This window comes from Sciurus carolinensis, chromosome 17, assembly GCF_902686445.1.
Source record: "Sciurus carolinensis chromosome 17, mSciCar1.2, whole genome shotgun sequence".
Lineage (NCBI taxonomy): Eukaryota > Metazoa > Chordata > Mammalia > Rodentia > Sciuridae > Sciurus > Sciurus carolinensis.
The window spans coordinates 26,859,199-26,880,999 of NC_062229.1; the positions used below are offsets into that span (position 1 = coordinate 26,859,199).

Genomic DNA, 21,801 nt, shown 5'->3' on the forward strand with positions numbered 1-21,801 from the left:
CAATGGTAGCTCCTAAGACTGTAAAATAACCGCAGTCAGGCCAGTTGGAATTCTAAAACAGTTTGTCCTTCCTGCTTGTTCTTGTTAGTTAGAAAACCAGCTAACAAATTTAGGCTACAGAGCCGTCCTTCCCTTACCACTGATGGCAGGCTTTCCCCCTCTGTATTGTCACTTCTCTCTAGAGAAAAATTCTTTAAGGTATCCAGACATCAAAATAAGACTACAGCTCCTGAAAGCCTTTCTGATCTTTTTTTGTCTCCCCCAGTAAACAATCTATGTCAATTGCTGCTTATCTCGTTAGTTTTCTAAGCAAAATTTAAAATTCGTGTGTCTTAATTCCCACCCCTAGATGTAAGAAACATGGCCAAATCAGAACCAGATTTGTTTTTACTTGTGTAACTACTAACTAGGCTGTGATACAGAATAAAATGTAGCATTTTCTTAGTTGCCATATCAGTAGATCAGAAACAGTAGGAGTGGCAGGGGTGGAGGCACAGGGTCATTCCACAGGGAAGGACCTCAAGGTCAGCGCGCTGGAGAAGTGCTGACTGTGTACTTTGGACGGTGTTCACATATGCCATTAAAACCTATCTGTGTTTATAAAGAAGAAAATTACTCCAAAACAAATGATTCTAGGCACTCCAGAATGCTTAAAATTGTGTGTTTAAAAATAACAACAAAAGATACATTCTGGTAAAACATTTAAGGTTCTATGAGTCCCAGTCTCAGATCTTGTATTCATTAATAATTCTGTTGCCATGAGGGCTGATAGATGTAAGAGTAGCTCTTCCTTCTCCTGGTAAGTTCTGGGGATTGGCTGATTATCAGCATGCTCACTTTTTTACTAAATGATCGAGGATATTAAAAGATTATACTGGTCAGATCAAAAGTTGTAAAGGTGTGCTGTGGATGGAACTCAGTGGTAGAGCACTCACCTAGCTTGTATGAGGCCCTGGATTTGATACCTAGCACAGGAAAAAAAAAAAAAGTTACAAAGAAAGATGGTGGTAATGGTTGTTACCAAACCCAAGTCCATTTACTCACCACTAAAAAAGGATTCAGTGAATCAAGGACAAGTTTTTGGACTAAGGAAAAAGAATCTAGAAAAGACAGAGAAGATGCTGGAGTAGCATCCTGAAAGAACAATCTTAACATGTTTTTTTTTTCTTAAGTGCCTTTTGTCTTTAGGAGGAAATGATTGATGAAAATGAATCTTTTTAATTTGTATCTGTCTTGAAGAGGGAGGAGAAAGATTAAGGAAATGTTGGGTAAATCAGCCTTGTACTGCTAGTTTAAATGATGAGCGAGGGCTGCATGCTCAGGGAACCAAGGGCTTTATCTAGCAAAATGTAACCAAAGTGCAGCTACAGGGGCACCACAGTGCAAATGTATGTAAAACTTAAACGTTGTTAAGATCTAAATTATATTATGTATATTTCACCACATACCATCTTTTATGTTAAGTCTGTGGGCTTCCTCAGGGTCAAAGATAATTTGTGACCCCTGACCAGAAGTTTCCTGGGGCGGAATTACTTCAGATGAATTTATATTTGTTGAATGAGTGACTCATTAGTTAAATGAACAGCTCGAGGGCCAGAGCTCCATCCCTTTGTACTTTTTTTTTTTTTTTTGTACTTTTTATAATACTAATTGTTAGTCCTTGGACTTTGGAATTATCTTCTGTCTGCTATATTTTCATATGAGATTCAGGAAACCATTATTGAACACTTATTATGTGTAGGAAGCCACACTTTTTATAAGGTTGGTTTATTACTATTGAATTGCTAAAATAGGAAATTTTTTATCTAATATAATAAACAATATTATTTTCTGTTGATTTGCAGTGCCACAGGATTTCAGTAATAGAATTGAATGTTACATATTGCAATGATTGTAGGCCGAAGTGATTGTGTTAAAAATATAGAGACCTGTGGACTAAGGAATATGGACTTTTAAAGTAATCCTGAGGACAGCACATTTGGTTATCTGTCTCTTTCGCTAAAGAACAGAATTCAGAAAACAAGACATGTTTGGATTTAAGAACTATGAAATACTTCCTAAAGGAAAACAATCATTTCAAACTCATAATGGTTCTGCCAGTATAAATGGTAATATTATGGTGAACAAAGTCAAAATGAAAATACAGATATTAAAATTTAGAACAAATATTAATTGACTACAGTTTGCCCTCCATATCTGTGGTTTCTGTACCCACATAGTCAACAAACTTAAGATTCTTAATATTCACAAAAATAAATTGTGTCTTTATTAAACATATACAGACTTTCCCTCCATCATTATGTGCTGAACAATACTGTTCATTAACTATTTAGATAGCATTTACATTGTATTAGGAATTAGACAATCTAGAGCTGACTTAATTTACACAGGAGGGCTAAAGTGTAAAGAGAACTTGCCTCACGTGCACATGGTCCTGCATTCAATCCCCACTACCACCAAAAAAGTGTATATACAGAAAGATGCGCATAGATTATATGTAAATGCTTTGCCATTTTATGTAAGGGATTTGAGTATCTGCAGATTTGGGTATTCATTGGCCTAGGGGCCAGGGTGCATGTGGCTGAAACAAAATCCCCACTGATACTGAGGGATAACTGTATATTCTATGATCAAAGTTCAGAAATAAAAACATATCAGAAATTATCTGTATTATATAATTGTCAAATGTTTGAGTTGAAAAATTCTAAAGAAATAATCCTGTCCCATCACCTGATTTTTTAGTGTAAGGAATTGGTCTCTACCTGTAGATATGTGGCTTTCCAGGAGGGTCCTCAGTGATCCATGCCTCTTAGTTGTTGTGCCCTTGGAGATTCCCCTCCCACCTTGTATCTTGGTGTTACATGTAACTAGTAAATATTACACTGCAAAAATAGTGGTATCTCTCTTCCAAGGCTTGGTTATTTAAAACACATACACACACATGATGGCTTCTGCCCTGAATCACTTGCTTTCAGGATGCCATCTCTGTGTTGTGAGGATGCTCAAGCATTCAGAGAGGCCCATGTGACCAGGAACATGGCTTATCGTCTACAACCTTGTGTGCAACCATCTTGGATACAGATTCTCTAGGTCAGGGGTTTCCAGATGTTTTCATAAATTACCAGATAATAAATGTTTTAAGCATGTTTCCCATGTAGTCTCCATGATCAGTTCTGCTGTGGCAGTGCAAAATAGACTTAGACAATATGTAAATGAAAAAGAGTGACCATGTTCTAATAAAATTTATTTACAAAAACAGGCTTTGTATAGTATAGATTACATCCCTTAGCTTCAGTCCTGCCTTCAGATGACTATTTCCTGCCTCCATCCTCACTAAGCTTCACAGAAGTTCTAAGCCACAGCCACCCAGTGCTTCCATATTCCTGACCCACAGAAAATGTGAGCTAACAAATGCTTTTATTAATCCACTAAGCCTTAGAGTAATTTCTTATAAAATAACAAATAATCAATGCACAAATAATCCAGGAAAGGAGGCTGGTGACTGATGAACCAAGTTTGGCTCTGAGTTAATGATTGTGTTAACTAGGTGGTAGGCATGGCATGGGGTTCTTAATCTATCTACTCTTGTGTAATCAAAAAGGGGCAAAGGGGAACTGGTCTAAAATCAGACCATCAGTAATCCCAGAGCTACCCCTCACACCTCGACTCTGGCTCTGAAGTCCTTTGTTCTCTTGGCAACCTCTTCCTGTGTAAATAGCAGCCAGTAAAGATTTAGCCCTTTGACTCAGTTTTCCCACATTCCGTGCCACCTTAGTACCTCCAGCTTACCACCCAGGGTTCCTTGGACTTGGATGCCTCTGCTCTTGTTGCCATCCTCCAGGCCTTGTTCCTGCCTCTTTACACAGTGGCCTGTCGCATTAGTCAGAGCTGAGAGGTAGGGACTTGCTCACTCTGACCCAGGATGTAATAATACCTGAAATTTGTTCTTTTAGTGAATTTTATTTTGACAGAACACTAGCAATTCATTATCTTAATTAATCCTCACATAGTCTATAAGGATATGCCTGTCAGGTCTAACTACAGCATTTTAAACTTGACTTTAAATAAAATAAGATCACTGTGGGAAACTACCTGCTGAAGTGGTTGGCATATAGCAGGTTCTAAAACAGTAGTTATCTTCCCTCTAAAATCCCTTTGAAACTGGGTGAGCTGACACATGCCTATAACTTCACCTACTCAGAGGCTGAGCAGGAGGACTCCCAAGTTCAAGGCCAGCTCAGGCCCCTCAGGGAGACCCTGTCTCAAAATAATAAACAAAAAGGGGTGGGGATGTAGCTCAGTGGTAGAGCACACTAGTTTCAATCCCCAGTAGCACAATAAAATCCCTTTGGAACTGGAAATAATTTTAGAAAGGCTTTAGCTGGCATTATAAATAAATTAATATGCCAATTGTTAGATACACAAAATGGGTGCTTGAAATAACTTGCCTCTTATCCACTGCATTGACTTCACACACTCGCCTCCCCAGAGTGGCTATTGAGTGACTCTGTTTAAACCTACAAACCTAGTTAAGAGGAGGGGTCTGGATTCTGATCCTGTGATTTTCCAAGATAACCATGAAATAAGATTTAGTATTAGATTTCGACCAGGTCATGTCTTCTGGACATTTAACCAGATGTCCTTGGTGATGCCATTTACAAATGAGATAAAATTGTGTGACAAGGTCTCATGAAAAGAGGCAGAGCAGAATGCAGAGCGCCAGACCCGTTAAAATGCCATCAACATGAAATTCTGTTCACAGCACACCTTCTCTGTTTTTCCTATTATTTTTATTCTCTTTAAAGCCCGTTTTTTGGGGGTGAAGATTTTGTTGTGATTTATTTATCTTTTGCGGGGCAGGGAAAGGAACCCAGGGCCTCACCCGCTACATCCCCAGTCCCTTCTTTTTCCCTAGTCTCAAAAAGTGGTTGGAGGTACACATGAACTTTCCCCCTCCTGGTAAGTTGTTTTAGGTTTGGGGTTTTTTTGTTTTCTTGATTTTTTGACTATCTTTTTAGATAGAGTCTACAAGGCAGTTAGTATCTGCCAAGTAACTATGTTACCAAGACTGTGATTTTAAATTCTTGATCTTTACCCCATCCGACTTGGAAAAAAAAAAAAAATCTCTTACCATTTGTTATTTGGAAAATAAATAGATCTCAAGGTTGTTTCCAGTTCTTCATTCATGTTGCTTAAAGCAATGTTTGTGTGGGTAGATTTTCAGACTCTTGTGTTTGAATTGTCCTAGAAAAAAAAAATGATAGGCATATTTTTAATTTGCAAGTCTGGTTTTAGTCACAGGCATGAGAGAAAATGAACTGCCAAGTGTCTGGGGAGCACAGTGCCAACCCCCTCTGCTTTCACATGTGATAAGTATTGTTTTGATTAGAGACAGAATAAATCCAGGTTGCTTTTCTTTTTTTTTTTTTTTTGTCCCCTTCTTTCTTTTTTCCTTCTTGGACTAGTGGGTTCACTTTTTTAAATGTAAGTTGTGGAAAACCATTTCTAAAAACATCAATCTGTATTATTTAAACTTATCCAGGATAGCTATCCTCAAATCACATGAAAACCATGAGTGATTTAACCATTTCAATCAGAGCAATGCACTAAGGAATTGTCATTTTTATTCACGGACTGTACCAAGACATTGGCCTTAAATGAAGCATTTCAGTTCATTGAGGAAATCATCAAAATGTGTCAGGAGCATGCGGGTGCTTTGCTTGCCATGGTGTTAATAACCTGTCAAGTCTGTGTGTCTGGAATCCCAGCTTTTGCCATTTCTGTGTCACCCAGGGCATGTTATCAGACCTCTCTGGGCCTCAGTTTCTTTATCTGTGGAATGGGCATGATAACAGGAATAACCACACAGGGTGAGCAAGTAGAGTCAGACTATGTTGGTGACTCACCATCTGGAAGGTACAGAATGAATAGAGCATATGTGTATAACTAACAGAATTTTTGAGTGTAACAAAGAGCTTCGTGAAGGTTAAGGGACAAAATACTTCTATCCTTAGAGATGATAGTTCTTTTGTTTTGTTGTATTGTTTGTCGTGCTAGGGATGAAACCCAGGGCCTTGTGCGTGCTAGGCAAGCACTGTACCACTGGGCCACGGCCACAGCCTGAAATGGGTAGTTTTAATTCTCATCCTTGGAGATCATCCAGAAGAGAAGAAACTGCCTACTCTTGAAATTTACCTGCTTTTGGCAAGGAGCAGTCTCAGATCCCGCCCTACCCTGTGCTTCCTTTAAAATATTTGCAAAAACATATCGTCTTGAAATGCTGATGAATCCAAATTAATTTGGACTTCAAATGAATTTCTGGAAATGAAGAGCAATGACAGGTCACTAAGTAGTGGCCTTCCTTCAGAAAACCCAGTGGGACTCCTATCAAATAGCTTTTTTCAGGCTCACACTTGAAAGAGTGTCTGCTCTTTTGGTGGAAGAATTCTCTGAATTGTCGATTTGAAATAAATGAGATCGTAGAGTTTCTAATAAGAACAGTGACATTAGTTGCACATGGTAGAAGCGAGCTCCAAGTACAATATTCCTTAAAATCTTTGTGTATATGTCACTTTTTTTTTTTGCCCCCCACCCTTAACCTTTTTTGGTATTTGTATTACTATTTGTATCCTCAGGGTTTTTGGTTTTTTGGCTTCATTTCCTGCTTTTTCTTCTGTTTATCTTTGTGGATGCTCATGCATCCCTCTTTTATTCTGGTGGTTCCAATCTTCCAATCTTCAAAACTCTTGCACTGAAACCTTCCTGGGCCAGCCTTATGATCTGTGCTCTCAGCCATTTGCTGTCTGGGAAGCCGGACTTCTCTCAGGAAGGTGCTTTCTCTCCTGGTCCAGGGCAGGGTTCAGAGTCCTTAGTGGAGCCTTCCCAGTGCAGTCGGTCAGGTGGAGACTCGGGAGACATGAGGCCGCTTTCCTTGCAGGCAAGCTGAATAAAGATCTAATTCAGATCCTGCTGTTCTGGACTCAGCCCAGCAGTTGAATGGAAGCCACTGTTCTCTGAAGGAAACGGTCTTCTTCTGTTGCTGATCATACAGTGATTCACTTCTAAATGTTGCCATACGAGATGGCAGGCAAGGACCCTATCCTAAATTGAACTGGAACCAAAAAGTACGTGCATTGTGGGGGAGAGGGTGCTTCTGTCCATCCTCTCCTGTGACCTCTTCTATGGATTGGGGCAGAGAACTTTTTTCAACTTTCCTCTGTGAGAAGAATCAGGAAACAGGGGAGCGTGTGAGAACTCTGGCTAGCAGAGGTGCCCTTATTCCATGCCTGGTTTGGTTTTTTTCCAAGTGCAGGCTCTTGTATTGCTCACCGTAGTAAAGATTTTGTTTTGAGATCACAGCGCCCATACTTGTCATTGTTCAGATGAGACAGGGAATACAGACGGTTGTTTGCCATTTGTATGGTTTCTTTCATGGCTCAAAAGAGAGAAGCTCTTAACTGTGGCTGCGAAGCACTACAGAAAGGCCTAGCTGTAGAGATGAGCAGTTGATTCAGAAGTGCTGGAGTTCACTCTGGAATGGGAACACACTGGCGGCTTTGTTGGCTCGGAAGAGGAAGTGAGAGCAGTCTCCAAACCAGGGAGCCAGGGCCTGGCCTGCTGGCTGTGTGCTCAGTCTCCAGCAGTCGCCATGCCTGCACCAGTGGAAAACACCAGTCTTGGCAGGTATCTCCCTCCATCCTTTTCCACCTTCTCTTAGAACTAAGTGCTTTGGCACTTCTGCCTACTCCTTGGCTCCCTTAGATGCCTTCCAGCTCTGTGCTTGGTTCAAGGTGGTGAGGTGGTGACCAGCTAGCATTACTGTGGGTTTTCATTCATGTTGGTTGTCTAAACTGGCTATTTTTCCACCGTTAGCTTCAAGAACCTTATTTGAGCCTCAGATAATCAGTTTGTGATAGTTCAGATACCCCTATTATTTGGACTTGCTAGTTGAAAATACATACATACATACATACATAAAATCAACTTCCTTCTCTAGTACTCTGGCCTCATCCTCTACGTGGACATACGGAGCTCAAATCAAATAGCTTAACTACAAAGAGAAAAAAACTTACATTTTTGCGAGTTAATTACATCTTCTCACAGTGGCAGTCTTGGGAGAAATAGCTGGTTAGCACATAGTTAATACCCTGGAAACTAATTTTTCTGTGAAACAGTAATTCCTAAATGCAGTTGTTCCTGGGCCCTAAAATACAGACTGTGGCATTCTAAATGGTCCTCCATTAGAAGCCATCTGCTTGTTTGTAGCCAAAGTATAAATTTTCCACTGTTGTAAGCACTGTGACAGTGGCGTCACTCCAGAGAGGGAGGTAGCACAAATGCAGGCTCCAAGAGGCACTGCAGGTTCCTTTCCATTGATTTGATCAGGGAACAAAGAACCAAAGAAGAATATAGTGTCTATTCAGAACCGAGCTCCACTCTCCTAATATTCTCCTGGGCTTCGAAAGGATTAAATCTCACTTAGTCTGCTTTGATCCGGTGCCATTTGCATTATGACTCTCAAAGTAATTAGCCCTCAGCTGGAGGACAGTTGTCAAATCGGTATCATCTGCTTTTGAAGGGATATAAACAAAATGGGAAGGCAGGTTTCTCTCACAGAAAACTCGCTGGCCATAAAGGTGGTATTAGTAGGACCCCAGAGTGGGTTGTGCTTCCCTTTGATTTTTAATATGACTTCCAGGAAATTCTGGATGAGCACCTTTAGCCATGCGGTACTTACTTAGCATGTCCACTCTCCCATAGCCAGCTCCCCTTGGTGTCACTAGAGAATGTACCCTTGAGAATCAAAACACTGCCTGCCTAAGGCTGTGGGCTCATCGCTGAGGTGACCATTTGGTTTCAGGATACATGCACCGACATTTGCTGCTCCTGCTGTTGTGAACTTTTTTACAGGAGAGCCAGTGAGGTGGTTGGTAGCTTAGCTTTGCCCGTTACCAGAACTGCAACTCTTTATTCAGAAGTCATCAGAGTTATGTTCAGGTACACAGTCCCACCATTATGTATACCTATAGTACACCAGTAAAATATGTGGGGGAAAAAAAGTACATTAAGAATATTTTTTAAAGTTATGAGAGAAAAATTACACTTCAGACCACTTAGAATCACATTCTCTACTTGGTAACATTCACATTAGGTACCTTATTCACAAATGTAGCATCATTGCATTCAAAACATATCTTTCATGCAATTAAATTCAGGAAGCTAGCAGGATTTTCTGAGTGTTCAGTTAGATAGATGCCCTGAGGTTGGGTACATTGGAATGGGCTTGGTAATGTCACCTTCTTGCTCATTATGTAAATTGTACCCTGGTTCAAAAAGCACATCCATGGTTCTGGGGTTTTCAAGAGCATATCAAAATATTTTACTATTCTGCTGGCTTGAAATGCCTTTTTTTTTTTTTAAGAAAATGTAAATGCACAGGACTCACAATACTGCAGTTATGAAAGATTCCCTTACAATCTAGGTCATGGAATTCAAATGGTATTGCCCTGCAGAATCTGCTAGGGGATCAACAAAGAAACGTTAACATTTTAAAATAAGTTTTTAGAATGACAGTATTAGGACAGATTTAAAGTCATGTAGAGGGAAAATCTTTGTGTAACAACTTCTCATTAAAAGTAAAATATAGTTCAAAAATATCTCCTGCAACATCATTATCCCCTTTGTTTTGCCTTTCTCTCATCGTACCTTAGACCTAGTAGACATTGGAAGGCAGGAAAAAAACGCAGTCTCACAAAATGCAATACATTTTGTTGTTATTTTCCAAAGCAGTTGGCAGGATATCCCATTTGGGTGGGAAGATACAATCTCAGCTTCTCAACACAAAAGAAGGACACAGATCATTTCTTCCTCTTTCCCATTTTTTTCTTAAAGGATGAATTTTTAGGAATAATAATATTGAAAAAAGAAAGAACAATATTCAAATGTAATATAAAAAGTTGTAAAAGGCAGATCCCCTTAAAACTTTCAAGTAAACACTTAGCTTTAATAGTGCTCATCTGAATTCTGTATTTTGCTAACTCAGCATTAGCCCCAGTGTGAAATATGGGTTAGATAGGCTGGCTAGGTTTTATCTTAAAACTTAGACCCGTAATATGCATATGGTTTTGAATGTTTGTTGTAAACATTCTTTGGTCATGTAAAAGGATTAATACACAATTCATTAATACAGTCATTCTCAATAGTAAAATTCATTCTAGATCCCTGCAGTAATTAAGTAACATGACCTGCGGGGTATATCTGGATCAACACAATTTTACAAGACATAAACCCGGGCTATTCTTCTGCCTGCAGTTTCAGCGCTCTTCACAGAGGCCCCAGCAGCGCCATATTGGGACATAGTATTCGGAGGTTCACAACCTCGGTGGTCCATCAGAGCCACTATGAGGAGGGCCCCGGGAAGAATTTGCCATTTTCAGTGGAAAACAAGTGGTGCTTACTGGTTATGATGACCTTATTCTTTGGATCAGGTTTTGCTGTACCTTTCTTTATAGTAAGACACCAGCTGCTTAAGAAATAGGGACGTTGTGATTCATACATTTAACAGATATGAAGAATGTTTTAAGAGGTGCAGTCTCTGAAAAATGAATCAAACTCTTGGATTCATAGCATACTGGATATGTTTGTAAATAAACTAATGACCTGAATGTTCAACGTATCTTCTCTGAAATAGGAAATGAGATAATTGAGTGTGTGCTTATTTTATTTGAATAATCCCCAAGTTTTTTTGTTTTTGTTTTTTTTTAAGTCCAGAACTATATATGATAGCTTGTATTTAGTCTGGGGATATGGCTCAATGGAAGAGTTGCTTGCCTGCCATGTGAGGCCCTGGGTTTGATCCCTAGCACCACACACACAAAAATGCTTGTTTCATACCCTTTTAATAAGAAGAAAAAACAGTATGCATACAGATTAAAGTTGTGATTGGTTAGGTATTTGAGAGCTTCATTTTTTTTTCCTAGACCTAAACTTAAAACAAATTTTAGTCTTGATAATTGTACTGCTGACAGTAATCAGTCCTGTTTGAATAAAAGTAAAATACTTCAATGGAATGTAACAGCATATAAGGCATAATAAAGGATGTATTTCTAAAAAAAAAAAAAAAAAAGACATAAACCCACCCATAGCTGCAGAGCAAGGAAGAACAACACTTCCTTCTTTCCTAATAGCAAAGCTGCGCAGACACCCCCCGCCCCCCGCCACTTCTGTTCCTGAATGCTGGGTATCTGGGCAGCGCTGGCAGTGGTGATGGTGTTAGTGTGTATTTAGGTCAGCTTCAGGTACTGTCCAATAGTTTTAAAGCAACTTCAAAGTAAGAAAAGATTGGTGCTAGGCAGATATCACGACCAGTCAGAAAGTATGTGGAGCTGTAGCAGGGGTGCACTGTGCTCCTGAGTCTAGAGAGTAAGAGTGCAGGGCTGGCACGAGAGCACTCGCGTGAGCTCAGTGGAGGCAGCAGAGGTGTCTCGGAGCGTGAGGCCTCTGACCTGTCTGGTTGACGACGTGACTCATTGCCCCAGTAGACATTATCTGTGCACCTTCTGTGTGTTTTTAACTGGGCAGTTAAACGTGGACACATGAAGGAGCAGATTTGGAAGGGTTGTATTTCTGGTAAAGTTGTGTTGATTACAATTATTCAGTAGCCAGCCTCTGAAATGAAACCCATTTTCAAAATCAGACTATATACTTGCTGGCTTACCTTATGTCTCTATTTTCATCTGATATTGTAAAAAGAACGGAAATATCCAAAGGACTACAACAATATTTCTTACACCTCTAAGGTTAATTATATTAATAAATCTGCTTTTAGGTGAACTTAGATTCTTTGGTTACATCGTTTGAGAACTCTCGATGACCAAGAACTGCTCATTATGGTAACAGGCTGTATTTTTATGTTAGTTCCTTGTCAGGAGGCTGAGGCAGGAGGATCATGAGTTCAAAGCCAGCCTCAGTCTTAGGGAGACTCTAAGCAACTCAGCAAGACCCTGTCTGTAAAGAAAATACGAAAAAGAGCTGAGGATGTGGCTCAGTGGCTAAGTGCCCCTGGGTCCAACCCCCCGAAACAAAGAAAAAAAAAAAATTCAGGTACCTAACTTGTGATTTTACATGTTACCTAGACTTTGCCAGTATGTATGTATTTATAATGAAATTTGGGTTTTAGTCAAGAATGTGTTGTAAGCTCTCATCCTCTCTTCCCTGAACTTCCCGCACGGCCTCTGGCTGGTCTTCCTACCCACCTAGCTTCTCTCTCCAATCCAGTTTCCCCCTGGCTGCCACATCCTGCTCTTCCCAGTGTAAACCTGAGCCCATCTTCTCTGGCCCTGCTCAGAATCCCTCAACATCTCCGCACTGCAGGAGCAACCTGCCCCTCCACGCGACCGTTCCACCCTGAGCTGCCTGCTCGGGACCCCACGCTCCACAGGAACATCGCCCTGTTCCCAGAAATCCCCGGGTTCTTTTGTCTCTGCACATTCTCTTCACTCCATGGCCTCTCTTTTGTCCGCTTGTCTTCCTGGAAACTTTTTCATGCTTTGTTGAGAGTGTATGGCTCACCCATGTGGCTGTCCTCTGTGGGCACTCGTGCTGCGCTGTGATCCCTGGGCCACAACCAAAGTATGACTGGTCTGTGTTCTCTGGGTACCTAGATTGGGATGGCTGTGCCCTTATGAGGGATATCATGTCCCTTGGCCTGGCAATCCTAAGGGGGTGGGGGGCACGCCCTGCCTCCTGAGTCATGTTCTGCTGATGAGGGATGCTGACCGCCCTGCCTTTGCTGTCAGAGCAGTGCTAGCGAGGGAGGGAAACATTACCTGTGAGGCTAGAACACCTGATTCACTTGGGAGTCTCCTTAGGTCAAGGGACGCTAACCCACATTCTAAGAACTCAAGAGCCTGAGACCTGGATTCCAGTGTGAACCCTGGCACAGAAAAGCCGTGCAAGTGTAGACAAGGTTGATGACCTTTGTTTTTCATCTTCATCACTGAACTAAGGCCTCGGGTCCACAATTCCCTACCACTGCAGGGCTGTTTCCTCACAGACACTCAGCATGCACACCACAGGGTGGGTGACCCAGAGGGCAACTCCACTAGGTGTTCAGATAACAGTCCTGTGATCATCCGGCACCTCTGTGTAAAAATGCGCGTGTTCCCAAAGATGGGGAAAGAATTTGGAGTGTCGTCAGTGGCAGTTAGTGTTCACATCACCTTCTTTGCAGTAGAGTTGTAAACTAATTTTTAACTTCGTCAAAGTATGCTGTGACTCTGTGGTTAACAAAGATAGAAAGAAGTAGTTTGCTTTGGGAGAGATTTCTGACATACCTGTCTTTCCAGTGAATTCTGCATACTTTTCCCGTCATGTACTGGAAGCATGTGATTCGTCATGTAAGCCTCTTCGGTGTCATTAATAGCCCAACCTACCATGAAATGCATACAGGAGACAATTCTCCATGTGCTAAAAACAGAGTAGCAATGTGACTATTGTTTTAAAACTAGGATCAGTAGACCTGATGATAGCTCCTTTTGGTCTCTGAGATTTCAGTATTGGCCCACTATGTTTTAAAAATTGCTTCTAAAAATGTGGCTACAATTAGTTTCAACCGAAGGTCCCAGGGTTTGGTAAATGGGTTGAACGTGATTGAAATTTCATGTCCTATGTTTTTGATGTTCCCTGGGGCTGTGGGAGGTGGGGGCTGTGACTCAGCAAGACCATATGCAGCCTGCTCAGGACTCAGCCCCAGGAACAGAGCCCCGGCGTCATCCTGGGGCCATTCAGTAGGACCAGAAGGTGGGACAGAGTAGTTGCTATGGCAGATGGGATTCTTCCTGCAGCCCCAAGAGCCACGTTTCTTTACGTCTGAGAGTGTTCATGTTCGTCACTATAGCGTTCCGCGATTAGCCTGCTTTCACGCAGATGGGACCCAGCTCTGATATGATGATTTCTTTCTTTTTTTTTCCCTCATTTTTCACCATATGCTTTCAAAAATGGTTTAAAATAATTATTTCACTTAACTAACTACTGTGCTACTTGAAGTAAATAAGAGGAGAAATTCTTTTTTTTTTTTTTAGGCCCCAAGAAATAGGCAATTGCCTTTGGCAAAGTAGCTGTTCAGAATCAAGCAGTGTCATATAAATTTGTCAGCAATTAGGCAATAGTAACCATATATTTTAGGTTGAAATTCTAGCTCTTTATAAAAAAGCCTAGAGATTAAAAAGTGTTAAGGAGTAATTTTCCAGTTTCTTATCAATTAACAGTAAGCTTTCAATCTTTATAGTTACAACACAGTGGGTTCCTAGAAAGTCAGTGGGACTTCATCTTAGTTCATTCAGGCTGCTATAACCAAACAGACTGAGTAAGCTGAGCACAATGGCGCATGCCTATAATCCCAGTGGCTCAGGAGGCTGAGATAAGAGGATCTCAAGTTCCAAACCAGCCTTAGCAATGGCAAAGCACTAAGCAACTCAGTGAGACCCTGTCTCTAAATAAAATACAAAATAGGGCTGGGGATGTGGCTCAGTGGTTGAGTGCCCCTGAGTTCAATCAATAGACAGAGTAACTTATAAATATTAGAAACTTACTGCTTGTGGTTCTGGAGCCTGAGAAGTCCAAGATTAAGGCACCATCAGATTCTGTGTCTGGTGAGTGCTGCTCTCTGCTTCAAAGATCCTCTTTTTTAAAAAAATCTTTTATGTGTTCTTTTTAGTTATACATGATAGTAGAATGTATTTTGACATCAAACATACATGGAATATAACTTCCCATTTTTATGGTTGTACATGATGTGGAGTTACACTGGTCATGTATTCATATATGAACATAGGAAAGTTATGTCCAATTAATTCTACTGTCCTTCCTATTCCTAACCCTCCTCCCTTCCCTTCATTCCCCTTTGTGTAATCCAGTGAATTTCTACCCCCTCCCTGGCCCTCGCTTATTGTAGTTAGCATCTGCATACCAGAGAGAACATTCAGCCTTTGCTTTTTGGAATTGGCTTAATTCACTTAGCAAAGATGTTCTTGTTTAAAGATGGCGCCCTGTTGCTGGAAGCTCACTTTGTAGAAGGGTGACTCACTGGGTCTTGCTTGCATCTCTTTTGTAAGAGCACTAGTCCTATGTGTAAAGGCAGAGCCCTCGTGACTTACTCAGTTTGCCAAAGCCCCACCTCTTGATACTATCACATTGATTCCTAGGTTCCAACTTGCTTTTGAGAAGGATACCAACATTCAGACCATAGAAGATTTTCTGGGTCAAGGTGGCCATTCTCACATGACATCTGTCCTCCTCCCTGTGGATTGCCCTGTGAATCCACATGTCCTTCCTCTAATGAAGATGCAGCACCCTGTTACTCCAAAATTCCTTCAGGTGGGATTGCTAAGGACTCTGTGCTTAGAGTTCATCAAAGGGTAGAGTTTCTTAAAAATTAGAACCACCAAAAATTCTGAAAACCTAGAAACATTGTTCCAGAAGATCCAAGCAACATACAGGAATTTGGACTTGTTCAAGATTAAAAGGATGTGTTAGAGCAATTTACAGGTGAAAATCGTGATGCAGATCTTAAATTTTTTCTGTCTTTATTTATTTAAAACCATAAAATTTTTTGTAAATAATTTTTGCTTGACTATTTCGTGTACCACTTGCTTCAGGAATCTAGCATAAGTAATTTCTGCCTTGGGTCAGGCACTGTGGTACACACCTGTAATTCCAGGAACTCTGGAGACTGAGGCTGGAGGACCGTAAGTTGGATGCCAGCCTGGGCAATTTAAAGAAACCCTGTCTTGAAATAAAAAACAAAGGCTCTGGGGATGTAGCTCAGTGGTAGAGCACCCCTGGACTGAATCTCTAGTAAAACACGCATAGTTGGACAATCTGTTAGTTTTCTGTTGCTCCATTACCATGAACCTAGCAGTTCTAAGCTGCTTAGAACAGCACACACTTGTTACCTCACAGTTTCCATGGATCAGCAGCTGGGCTTACCTGGTTCCTCTGCTCCAAGTCTTACCAGACTACAACAAAAAGATATCTGGGGCTTTGGTCTCTTTAGAGACATAACTGCTTTAAGTTCTCTGAGTCTGCTAGCAGCATTCATCTCCTTGTGACTCTCACTTTCTTGCTGACTGTTGTGTGGGGGTTACTCTTAGCTTCTGGAGGCCCCCTGTGGTTTCTTGCTATGTAGCCCTGGCGTGGGTCCTCTCACAATATGAAACCTCTTCAAAGTCAGCAATAGCGTCTCTCCACCTGGAGTCCCTGACCCTAGGGACAGCCTAGGCTCCTGAGTTATTAAGTCTGGCCCACTTGAGATAAACTCCCCTTTTGTTAACTTAAAGCCAACTGATTAGGGACCTTAATTACAACTGCAAAATCCTTTCACCTTTGTTATACGTTGTAATCTACCATGAGAGTAACATCCATCTCCTTACCCATATTCTGTTGATTAGAAGAAAGTTCCAGCTCCTGCTTATACTCAGGGGGAGGGATTGTGTGAGGAGGGGATACCAGGAGAAAGGAAATCTCTAGGGGACATGCCCTAGGGTAGGGTGTGTCTGTCACAGGCACTTGGTGAATGTTTATTAAATTGAAAGATTCTGCTATATTCCAGTCGTTAGGAATACAGAACTCATGTTCCAATAAGATGAGAGGGTGATCGTTTGTAGTTACTTTATAGGTGAACTGACTAAGCCTGTTTAAAACAAAGTGCGGCTAGTCTAAAATATTCCTATGCAATTTCCCCTGGGTTTGGATTAAGGTCAGGGCATGTTCAGTACAAGAAAAATGCTTCTCATTTTCTAGAACATAGTGTTCTTCTGTCCAAAAGCTGCACAGCCCTCTACCCCTAACTGAGCCTTATTTGGTGCCTCTGCTTTTGCCACAGACCTGGAGGGGCCCAGCCCTCTCTCATGCCACCCTGAGCATCTTGCTGTTGAGCCACAGAGGCCCCACCCCGCCCCCAAGCTTCCATGTGCTTAGATACCTTTCTTCTCCAGTCCACCAGCCGCCCTCAGTCCATTTCATCTTACTAGGGACTGGACTGTCCGGTGATAGACTGAAAGCATCCAGTGTGGAGAAGGGAGAAACACTACCAAGGGCTCTTAACTCCTGTGTGACATCTGGCAGATGTTGAATGTTGCTTTGTTTCTCTCAAAAATGGAAAATGTATCACAGTCAAATATATCACAGTATCTCATATATAGTTGTAATGCATGGATTAAAATAATAGCAGGTAGATTAATAGAGAAGAGCAAGCAGATCATGGGGAGGGATGAGGAGGGGTAAAGAGAAGGTGCTTGGAAGTGAGACTGATCAAATTATGTAATGTGCATGTGTGGATATGGTGTAATGAATCCCACCATTATGTGTAATTATAAAGCACCAAGACAAGTAAATAAATAAAAAATGTGAACTACCTCGTGGCTCCCCTGTGAGTCTAGGGCAGGCCCCTGACTATCCATGCAGAGTCCGGGAGCTGTGGCTCTCCCCTGTGTGGGATTCCGCCCGCATTGAGCATTCGCTGCTTGCAAGGTCCTGGGCAGCAAGTGGAGAGGAGATATGACAACAGCCAGCTGGAAGACTGAGAGGGATGAGTCAGAGGTTCAGCAGGCCTGCTGAGGGAGTCAGCGAAAGTACTCACTTCTGGGCTGGTGCACAAGGTGGCATTTTGCCTTAAGACAAGACAAATACCCTTAGAATTTGCCTGAAGCAGAGCTTAAATCCTCAGCAGATCACAGGTGAGGGCTTGGTACTTACTCTGTTGATTTATAGTAGAGCTTTTGCTTCCCTCTTCAGGGGTCATCTGTTTAATTATCTTTTTAAAAATATTTTTTAGTTGTTGACGTTTCTTTTATTTATTTTTATGTGGTGCTGAGAATCGAACCCAGCGCCTCATACATGCTAGGCAAGCACTCTACCACTGAACCACAACCCCAGCCATGTTAATGTGCTTTAATGAGAACACTAAAGCTTGACTTTAAGTCCCGTGTGAAGAGAGACATGTGCATGTGCTTCCTTATGCCCCTCGGCTCTCACTCTTGGGCTGGCTATCTCCAGTGGTGCCGGCAGGGTGTGGCGCCATGTTGGAAAGAGCTAGGGTGCAGGGCTGCTGTGGGATTGAGGACACAGGTGGGAAGGGACCAGGACTCCCTCGGCCTCCAGCCAGGGTAAGGATGATTTTGCAGTCTTCTGATGGGTGGAGTACAGAAGAGGAGATCCAGAGGGGCCGCTGGCATGGAGTCCTCCTTTAAAGAAGCTGATGGGAGGGACTGATTATGTCATTCTTTCAAATTTCCAGTCACTGTGAAATAACTCTGATTTTTAATGGGAAGAATAATATTTCACAGGTTTATAGGAATTAAGTATTTGTGGAATTTGCTAATGTTGCTTTAAGAAAAGCTAGCAAGTGAGCAGGTATGCCAGGGAGCTGTCAGTTGTCACAGTTTTGTTGGCAGCAGAATTGAGGAAAAGTCCCCAGGAAGTTGGAGACCATGTGCCCAAACCGAATTGTGCCCAGAGTGTCTGCTTGTACCCTGGGGCACTGTGACCCCTTGGCATCATGCCTCTCCATCGGTGAACTGGGTGGGGGAGGTGTGGCTTCCTGGAGCACCTGCACAGATTACGGGAGACAGGTGCACCTGGCACTTCATGGACCACAGAGTCAGCGTCAGTTAAACCTGGGTCCAAGAATACCATGGCTTTTGGGTGCTTCAGAGAATGCAAAGGAAAGGTTAGGAAATGTGGGAAAACATATTTATTTATATAATTTATTGTATCTATTATTCTACAAATGAACATATTTATATTTATGGAAAGTGCTCCATTCTGTAGTTAGAACAAAAAAGCAATCACATAGACTTGTTTCAATTTTAATTCATGAATTTTTCCAACCTGAAAGGAGTCTGGAATATTTTGTAACAGTTTATTTTGCCCTGAACAAATTGAACCATGAAATTACTAGTTCATGAAATGATGAGCAAATTAAAAATGTGTGTGAACAGCCATGGCAGAATTAACACAGCTGCTCGACAGCACGTAGAGAGCCATTAACAAAAGAAGCAATCGATGAGCCTTTGTGGTGTATTTCTCTGTTTTCTTCCCGTCCCCCACTTTTAAAAAATTTAATGTATCTGTACCCAGAGTGACTTGATAATAGAACTTCAGCCTAGAAAGGAACCTGGAATTCTGGAGGTTTTCTTTTTTTAATCTCTGTTTATAAAAATGAAACTCTTCTCCTTCTTATATGAGTGTTTATGGGGTGGAAAGTGTAGATTTGATGATGCTGATTCTTGGTACATCACCCTGGCAGATAAATGCTGTGACTGTCTGTCTTAGGAAAAAATATTGCAGGATGAAAACACAGAAGTCGTGCAATCAAGATTATTGAAGCTTTAAAGGACAAAACAAAGTCTCTCAATCTACTACTTTCAGTTCTGGTACTAAATACTGACTAGATGCTAGAAATACACGTGAGTCTTTTTCTTCTAGGAAAGAGAGGCAGACAGGGCTGGGGCTGTAGATCAGTGGTAGAGCGCTTGCCTACCTTGTGTGAGGCACTGGGTTTGATCCTCAGCACCACATATAAATAAATAAATAAGTAAATAAACAAATACATAAATAAATGTGTTGTGTTCATGGATAACTAAAAGAGAGAGAGAGAGAGAGAGAGAGGCAGTCCAAGACCGTGAAGGACAAGTAAGGTCAAGGGCTTCGTTCTTGGTAGTCAAACTCATACTTGATTGGCAGTTCAACTCTGCATGTCTTCACATAGTGTGACCCTGTTCCTGCTGTCTCCTTCCACAGAGCCACAGTGTTCGGCAGTTAGAACAGGTTTTTTAGAGATGCAGTGTTTTACAGATGGCGCCTGAGACCCAAAGAGGCAGAGAACCTCCCTCAGCTTCCCAGCCAGCCAGCTGTCTGTGTGTGGCAACTCTGTATTCCATTCAGAGAGTGACCTAGTGGAAAATCTGTGCAAATGTGGGGTTGCGTATCCCCAGCACCTGTTATTCTCCAGGGGACTGTCTACTCAAGCAGACCACTTTTGCCTCCTCCAAAATCATAAACAAAAGGAAAAATATAAGAAAAGCATAAATCCATTAAAAATGTTAGAAAACAAGAAAAAGTACTGTTGGCTAATCAGAAAAATTCAGGAGGGCAGGGATTCTGTGAAATGGAAAGCAGAATAGAGAGGACAGATAGAGAACTCGAGCTGCAGCCCCTACAGACCCAGAGGACGTCGGGGGGCCAGGCTGCCCTCGGCTGGGAGCGTCATGCCAGTTCTTTAAAGGAACACCACCTCCCCAGATTAGGTCAGTCAGGGTCAGGGCCCATGGAAGCTTTAGAGCTGAGGGCTCTCCAGGTTATTCTGGACTTCCATGATACTGACGGGGAAGGCACAAGAAAAGGCCAGTGAAGGAAGATGCTCTGTATCTGCACCTGGGGCTCTGATGTGGGGCCTCATGGGAACTGCACAGCATTTGCCTGCCATCCGCTCACCCACCTAAAGAAACACTCGCTTACGCTGAGCCTGTGCAGAGTCCTCTTTCACAGGGGAAGACAAGGCGGAGAGGCAGCAAGGACAGAGCAGTGCTTGTCACCTAGTCCTTTCCCAAATGTGAAGAAACCACCAGGATCAGATAACTGAAGAAAACCAGTATGTAGAGAAACAGACACCAGAATGAAAAAACTGACCTTTGAGGAAAGAGCAATGTAAGAGAAGATGCCAATTTATTAAAACTTGGAGGAAGATTTGAAAAGGCATTTCAGACATAAACAAGAAAGGTTTATAGGTAAAAGACGTGATCAGAGATAAAGAAACTGTGGTATATATATACAATGGAATATTACTCAGCCATAAAGAATGATAAAATTATGACATTTGCAGGCAAATGGATGAAATTGGAGAATATCATGCTAAGTGAGATAAGCCAATCTCAAAAAAACCAAAGGACGAATGATATCGCTAATAAGTGGATGATGACACATAATGGGGGGTGGGAGGGGTTAGGTTGGGGTTAGGGTGGGGGGCAAGAATGGAGGAAGGAAAGACTGTATAGAGGGAAAAGAGGGGTGGGAGGGGTGGGAGGGGTGGGAGGGGTGGGAGGGAAGGGAAAAAATAACAGAATGAATCAACCAACATCACCCTATGTAAATTTATGATTACACAAATGGTATGCCTTTATGCCATGTACAAACAGAGAAACAACATGTATCCCATTTGTTTACAATTAAAAAAAAAAATAGACGTGATCAGAGAACAAAAAGGAGTTATTGGCAACTGCAGACATGATTGTCGTATTCTTTAGAAATGATTCCAAACAAAATAGACAAGGCTAGATAATGGCAGGAAGAGCTGCCATATTGAGTTATTTGCAACAGGTGCACTCACTATTCTGAGTGTTTAAGAACCTTATGAGATAAGATTATCCCCATTTTACAGATGGGAAAACTGAGGCACAGAGATAGGAAAATTCTCAAGGACACATAATGTCAAAGAGGTAAAACTAGGACTTGTGCCAGGTGGTCTAATTCCAGGGCCCACAGTCAGCAATGTTGAAGATTGAGTTAGTATTGTGATAAACAGGCAAGCTCCCCCAAAGCAGAGTCCTGTCTTTTCAGGTTCTGCCAGTCACTGGCCCACAAATAAAATAGCATCTTCAGGGTAGATACCAAACTCCACCAGAATTACCTATGAGGAGGAGACTAAGGCTAGAGCCTGAAAGGGAATTCATCCTCTTTATGTGTCTTTATTACTTCACTTTTGACAAAGCCATGTATTACTTTAGTAATTTAAAGGAAAGAAGT

General features: G+C 41.7%; 2 protein-coding genes across 2 annotated transcripts in view; both read left to right on the forward strand.

The window, feature by feature from the left end:
• The window catches only part of Ano10 (anoctamin 10), a 192,703-nt gene that overhangs the window by 148,278 nt on the left and 22,624 nt on the right, over positions 1 to 21,801 (forward strand). The window lies entirely within an intron of this gene.
• On the forward strand, positions 7,649 to 10,668 carry LOC124968890 (cytochrome c oxidase subunit 7C, mitochondrial-like). Its single transcript, XM_047531721.1, has 2 exons — positions 7,649 to 7,683; positions 10,312 to 10,668. The coding sequence occupies exons 1-2, from the start codon at positions 7,649 to 7,651 to the stop codon at positions 10,535 to 10,537; spliced, it is 261 nt and encodes an 86-aa protein (XP_047387677.1). The 3' UTR covers positions 10,538 to 10,668.

Excerpts from the sequence above, each read along its gene's own strand:
- LOC124968890 (XM_047531721.1), top strand. The coding sequence starts at position 7,649 with ATGCCTGCACCAGTGGAAAACACCAGTCTTGGCAG. Across the intron at positions 7,684-10,311 it reads GAAAACACCAGTCTTGGCAG|TTTCAGCGCTCTTCACAGAG; the intron begins GTATCTCCCTCC and ends TTCTGCCTGCAG.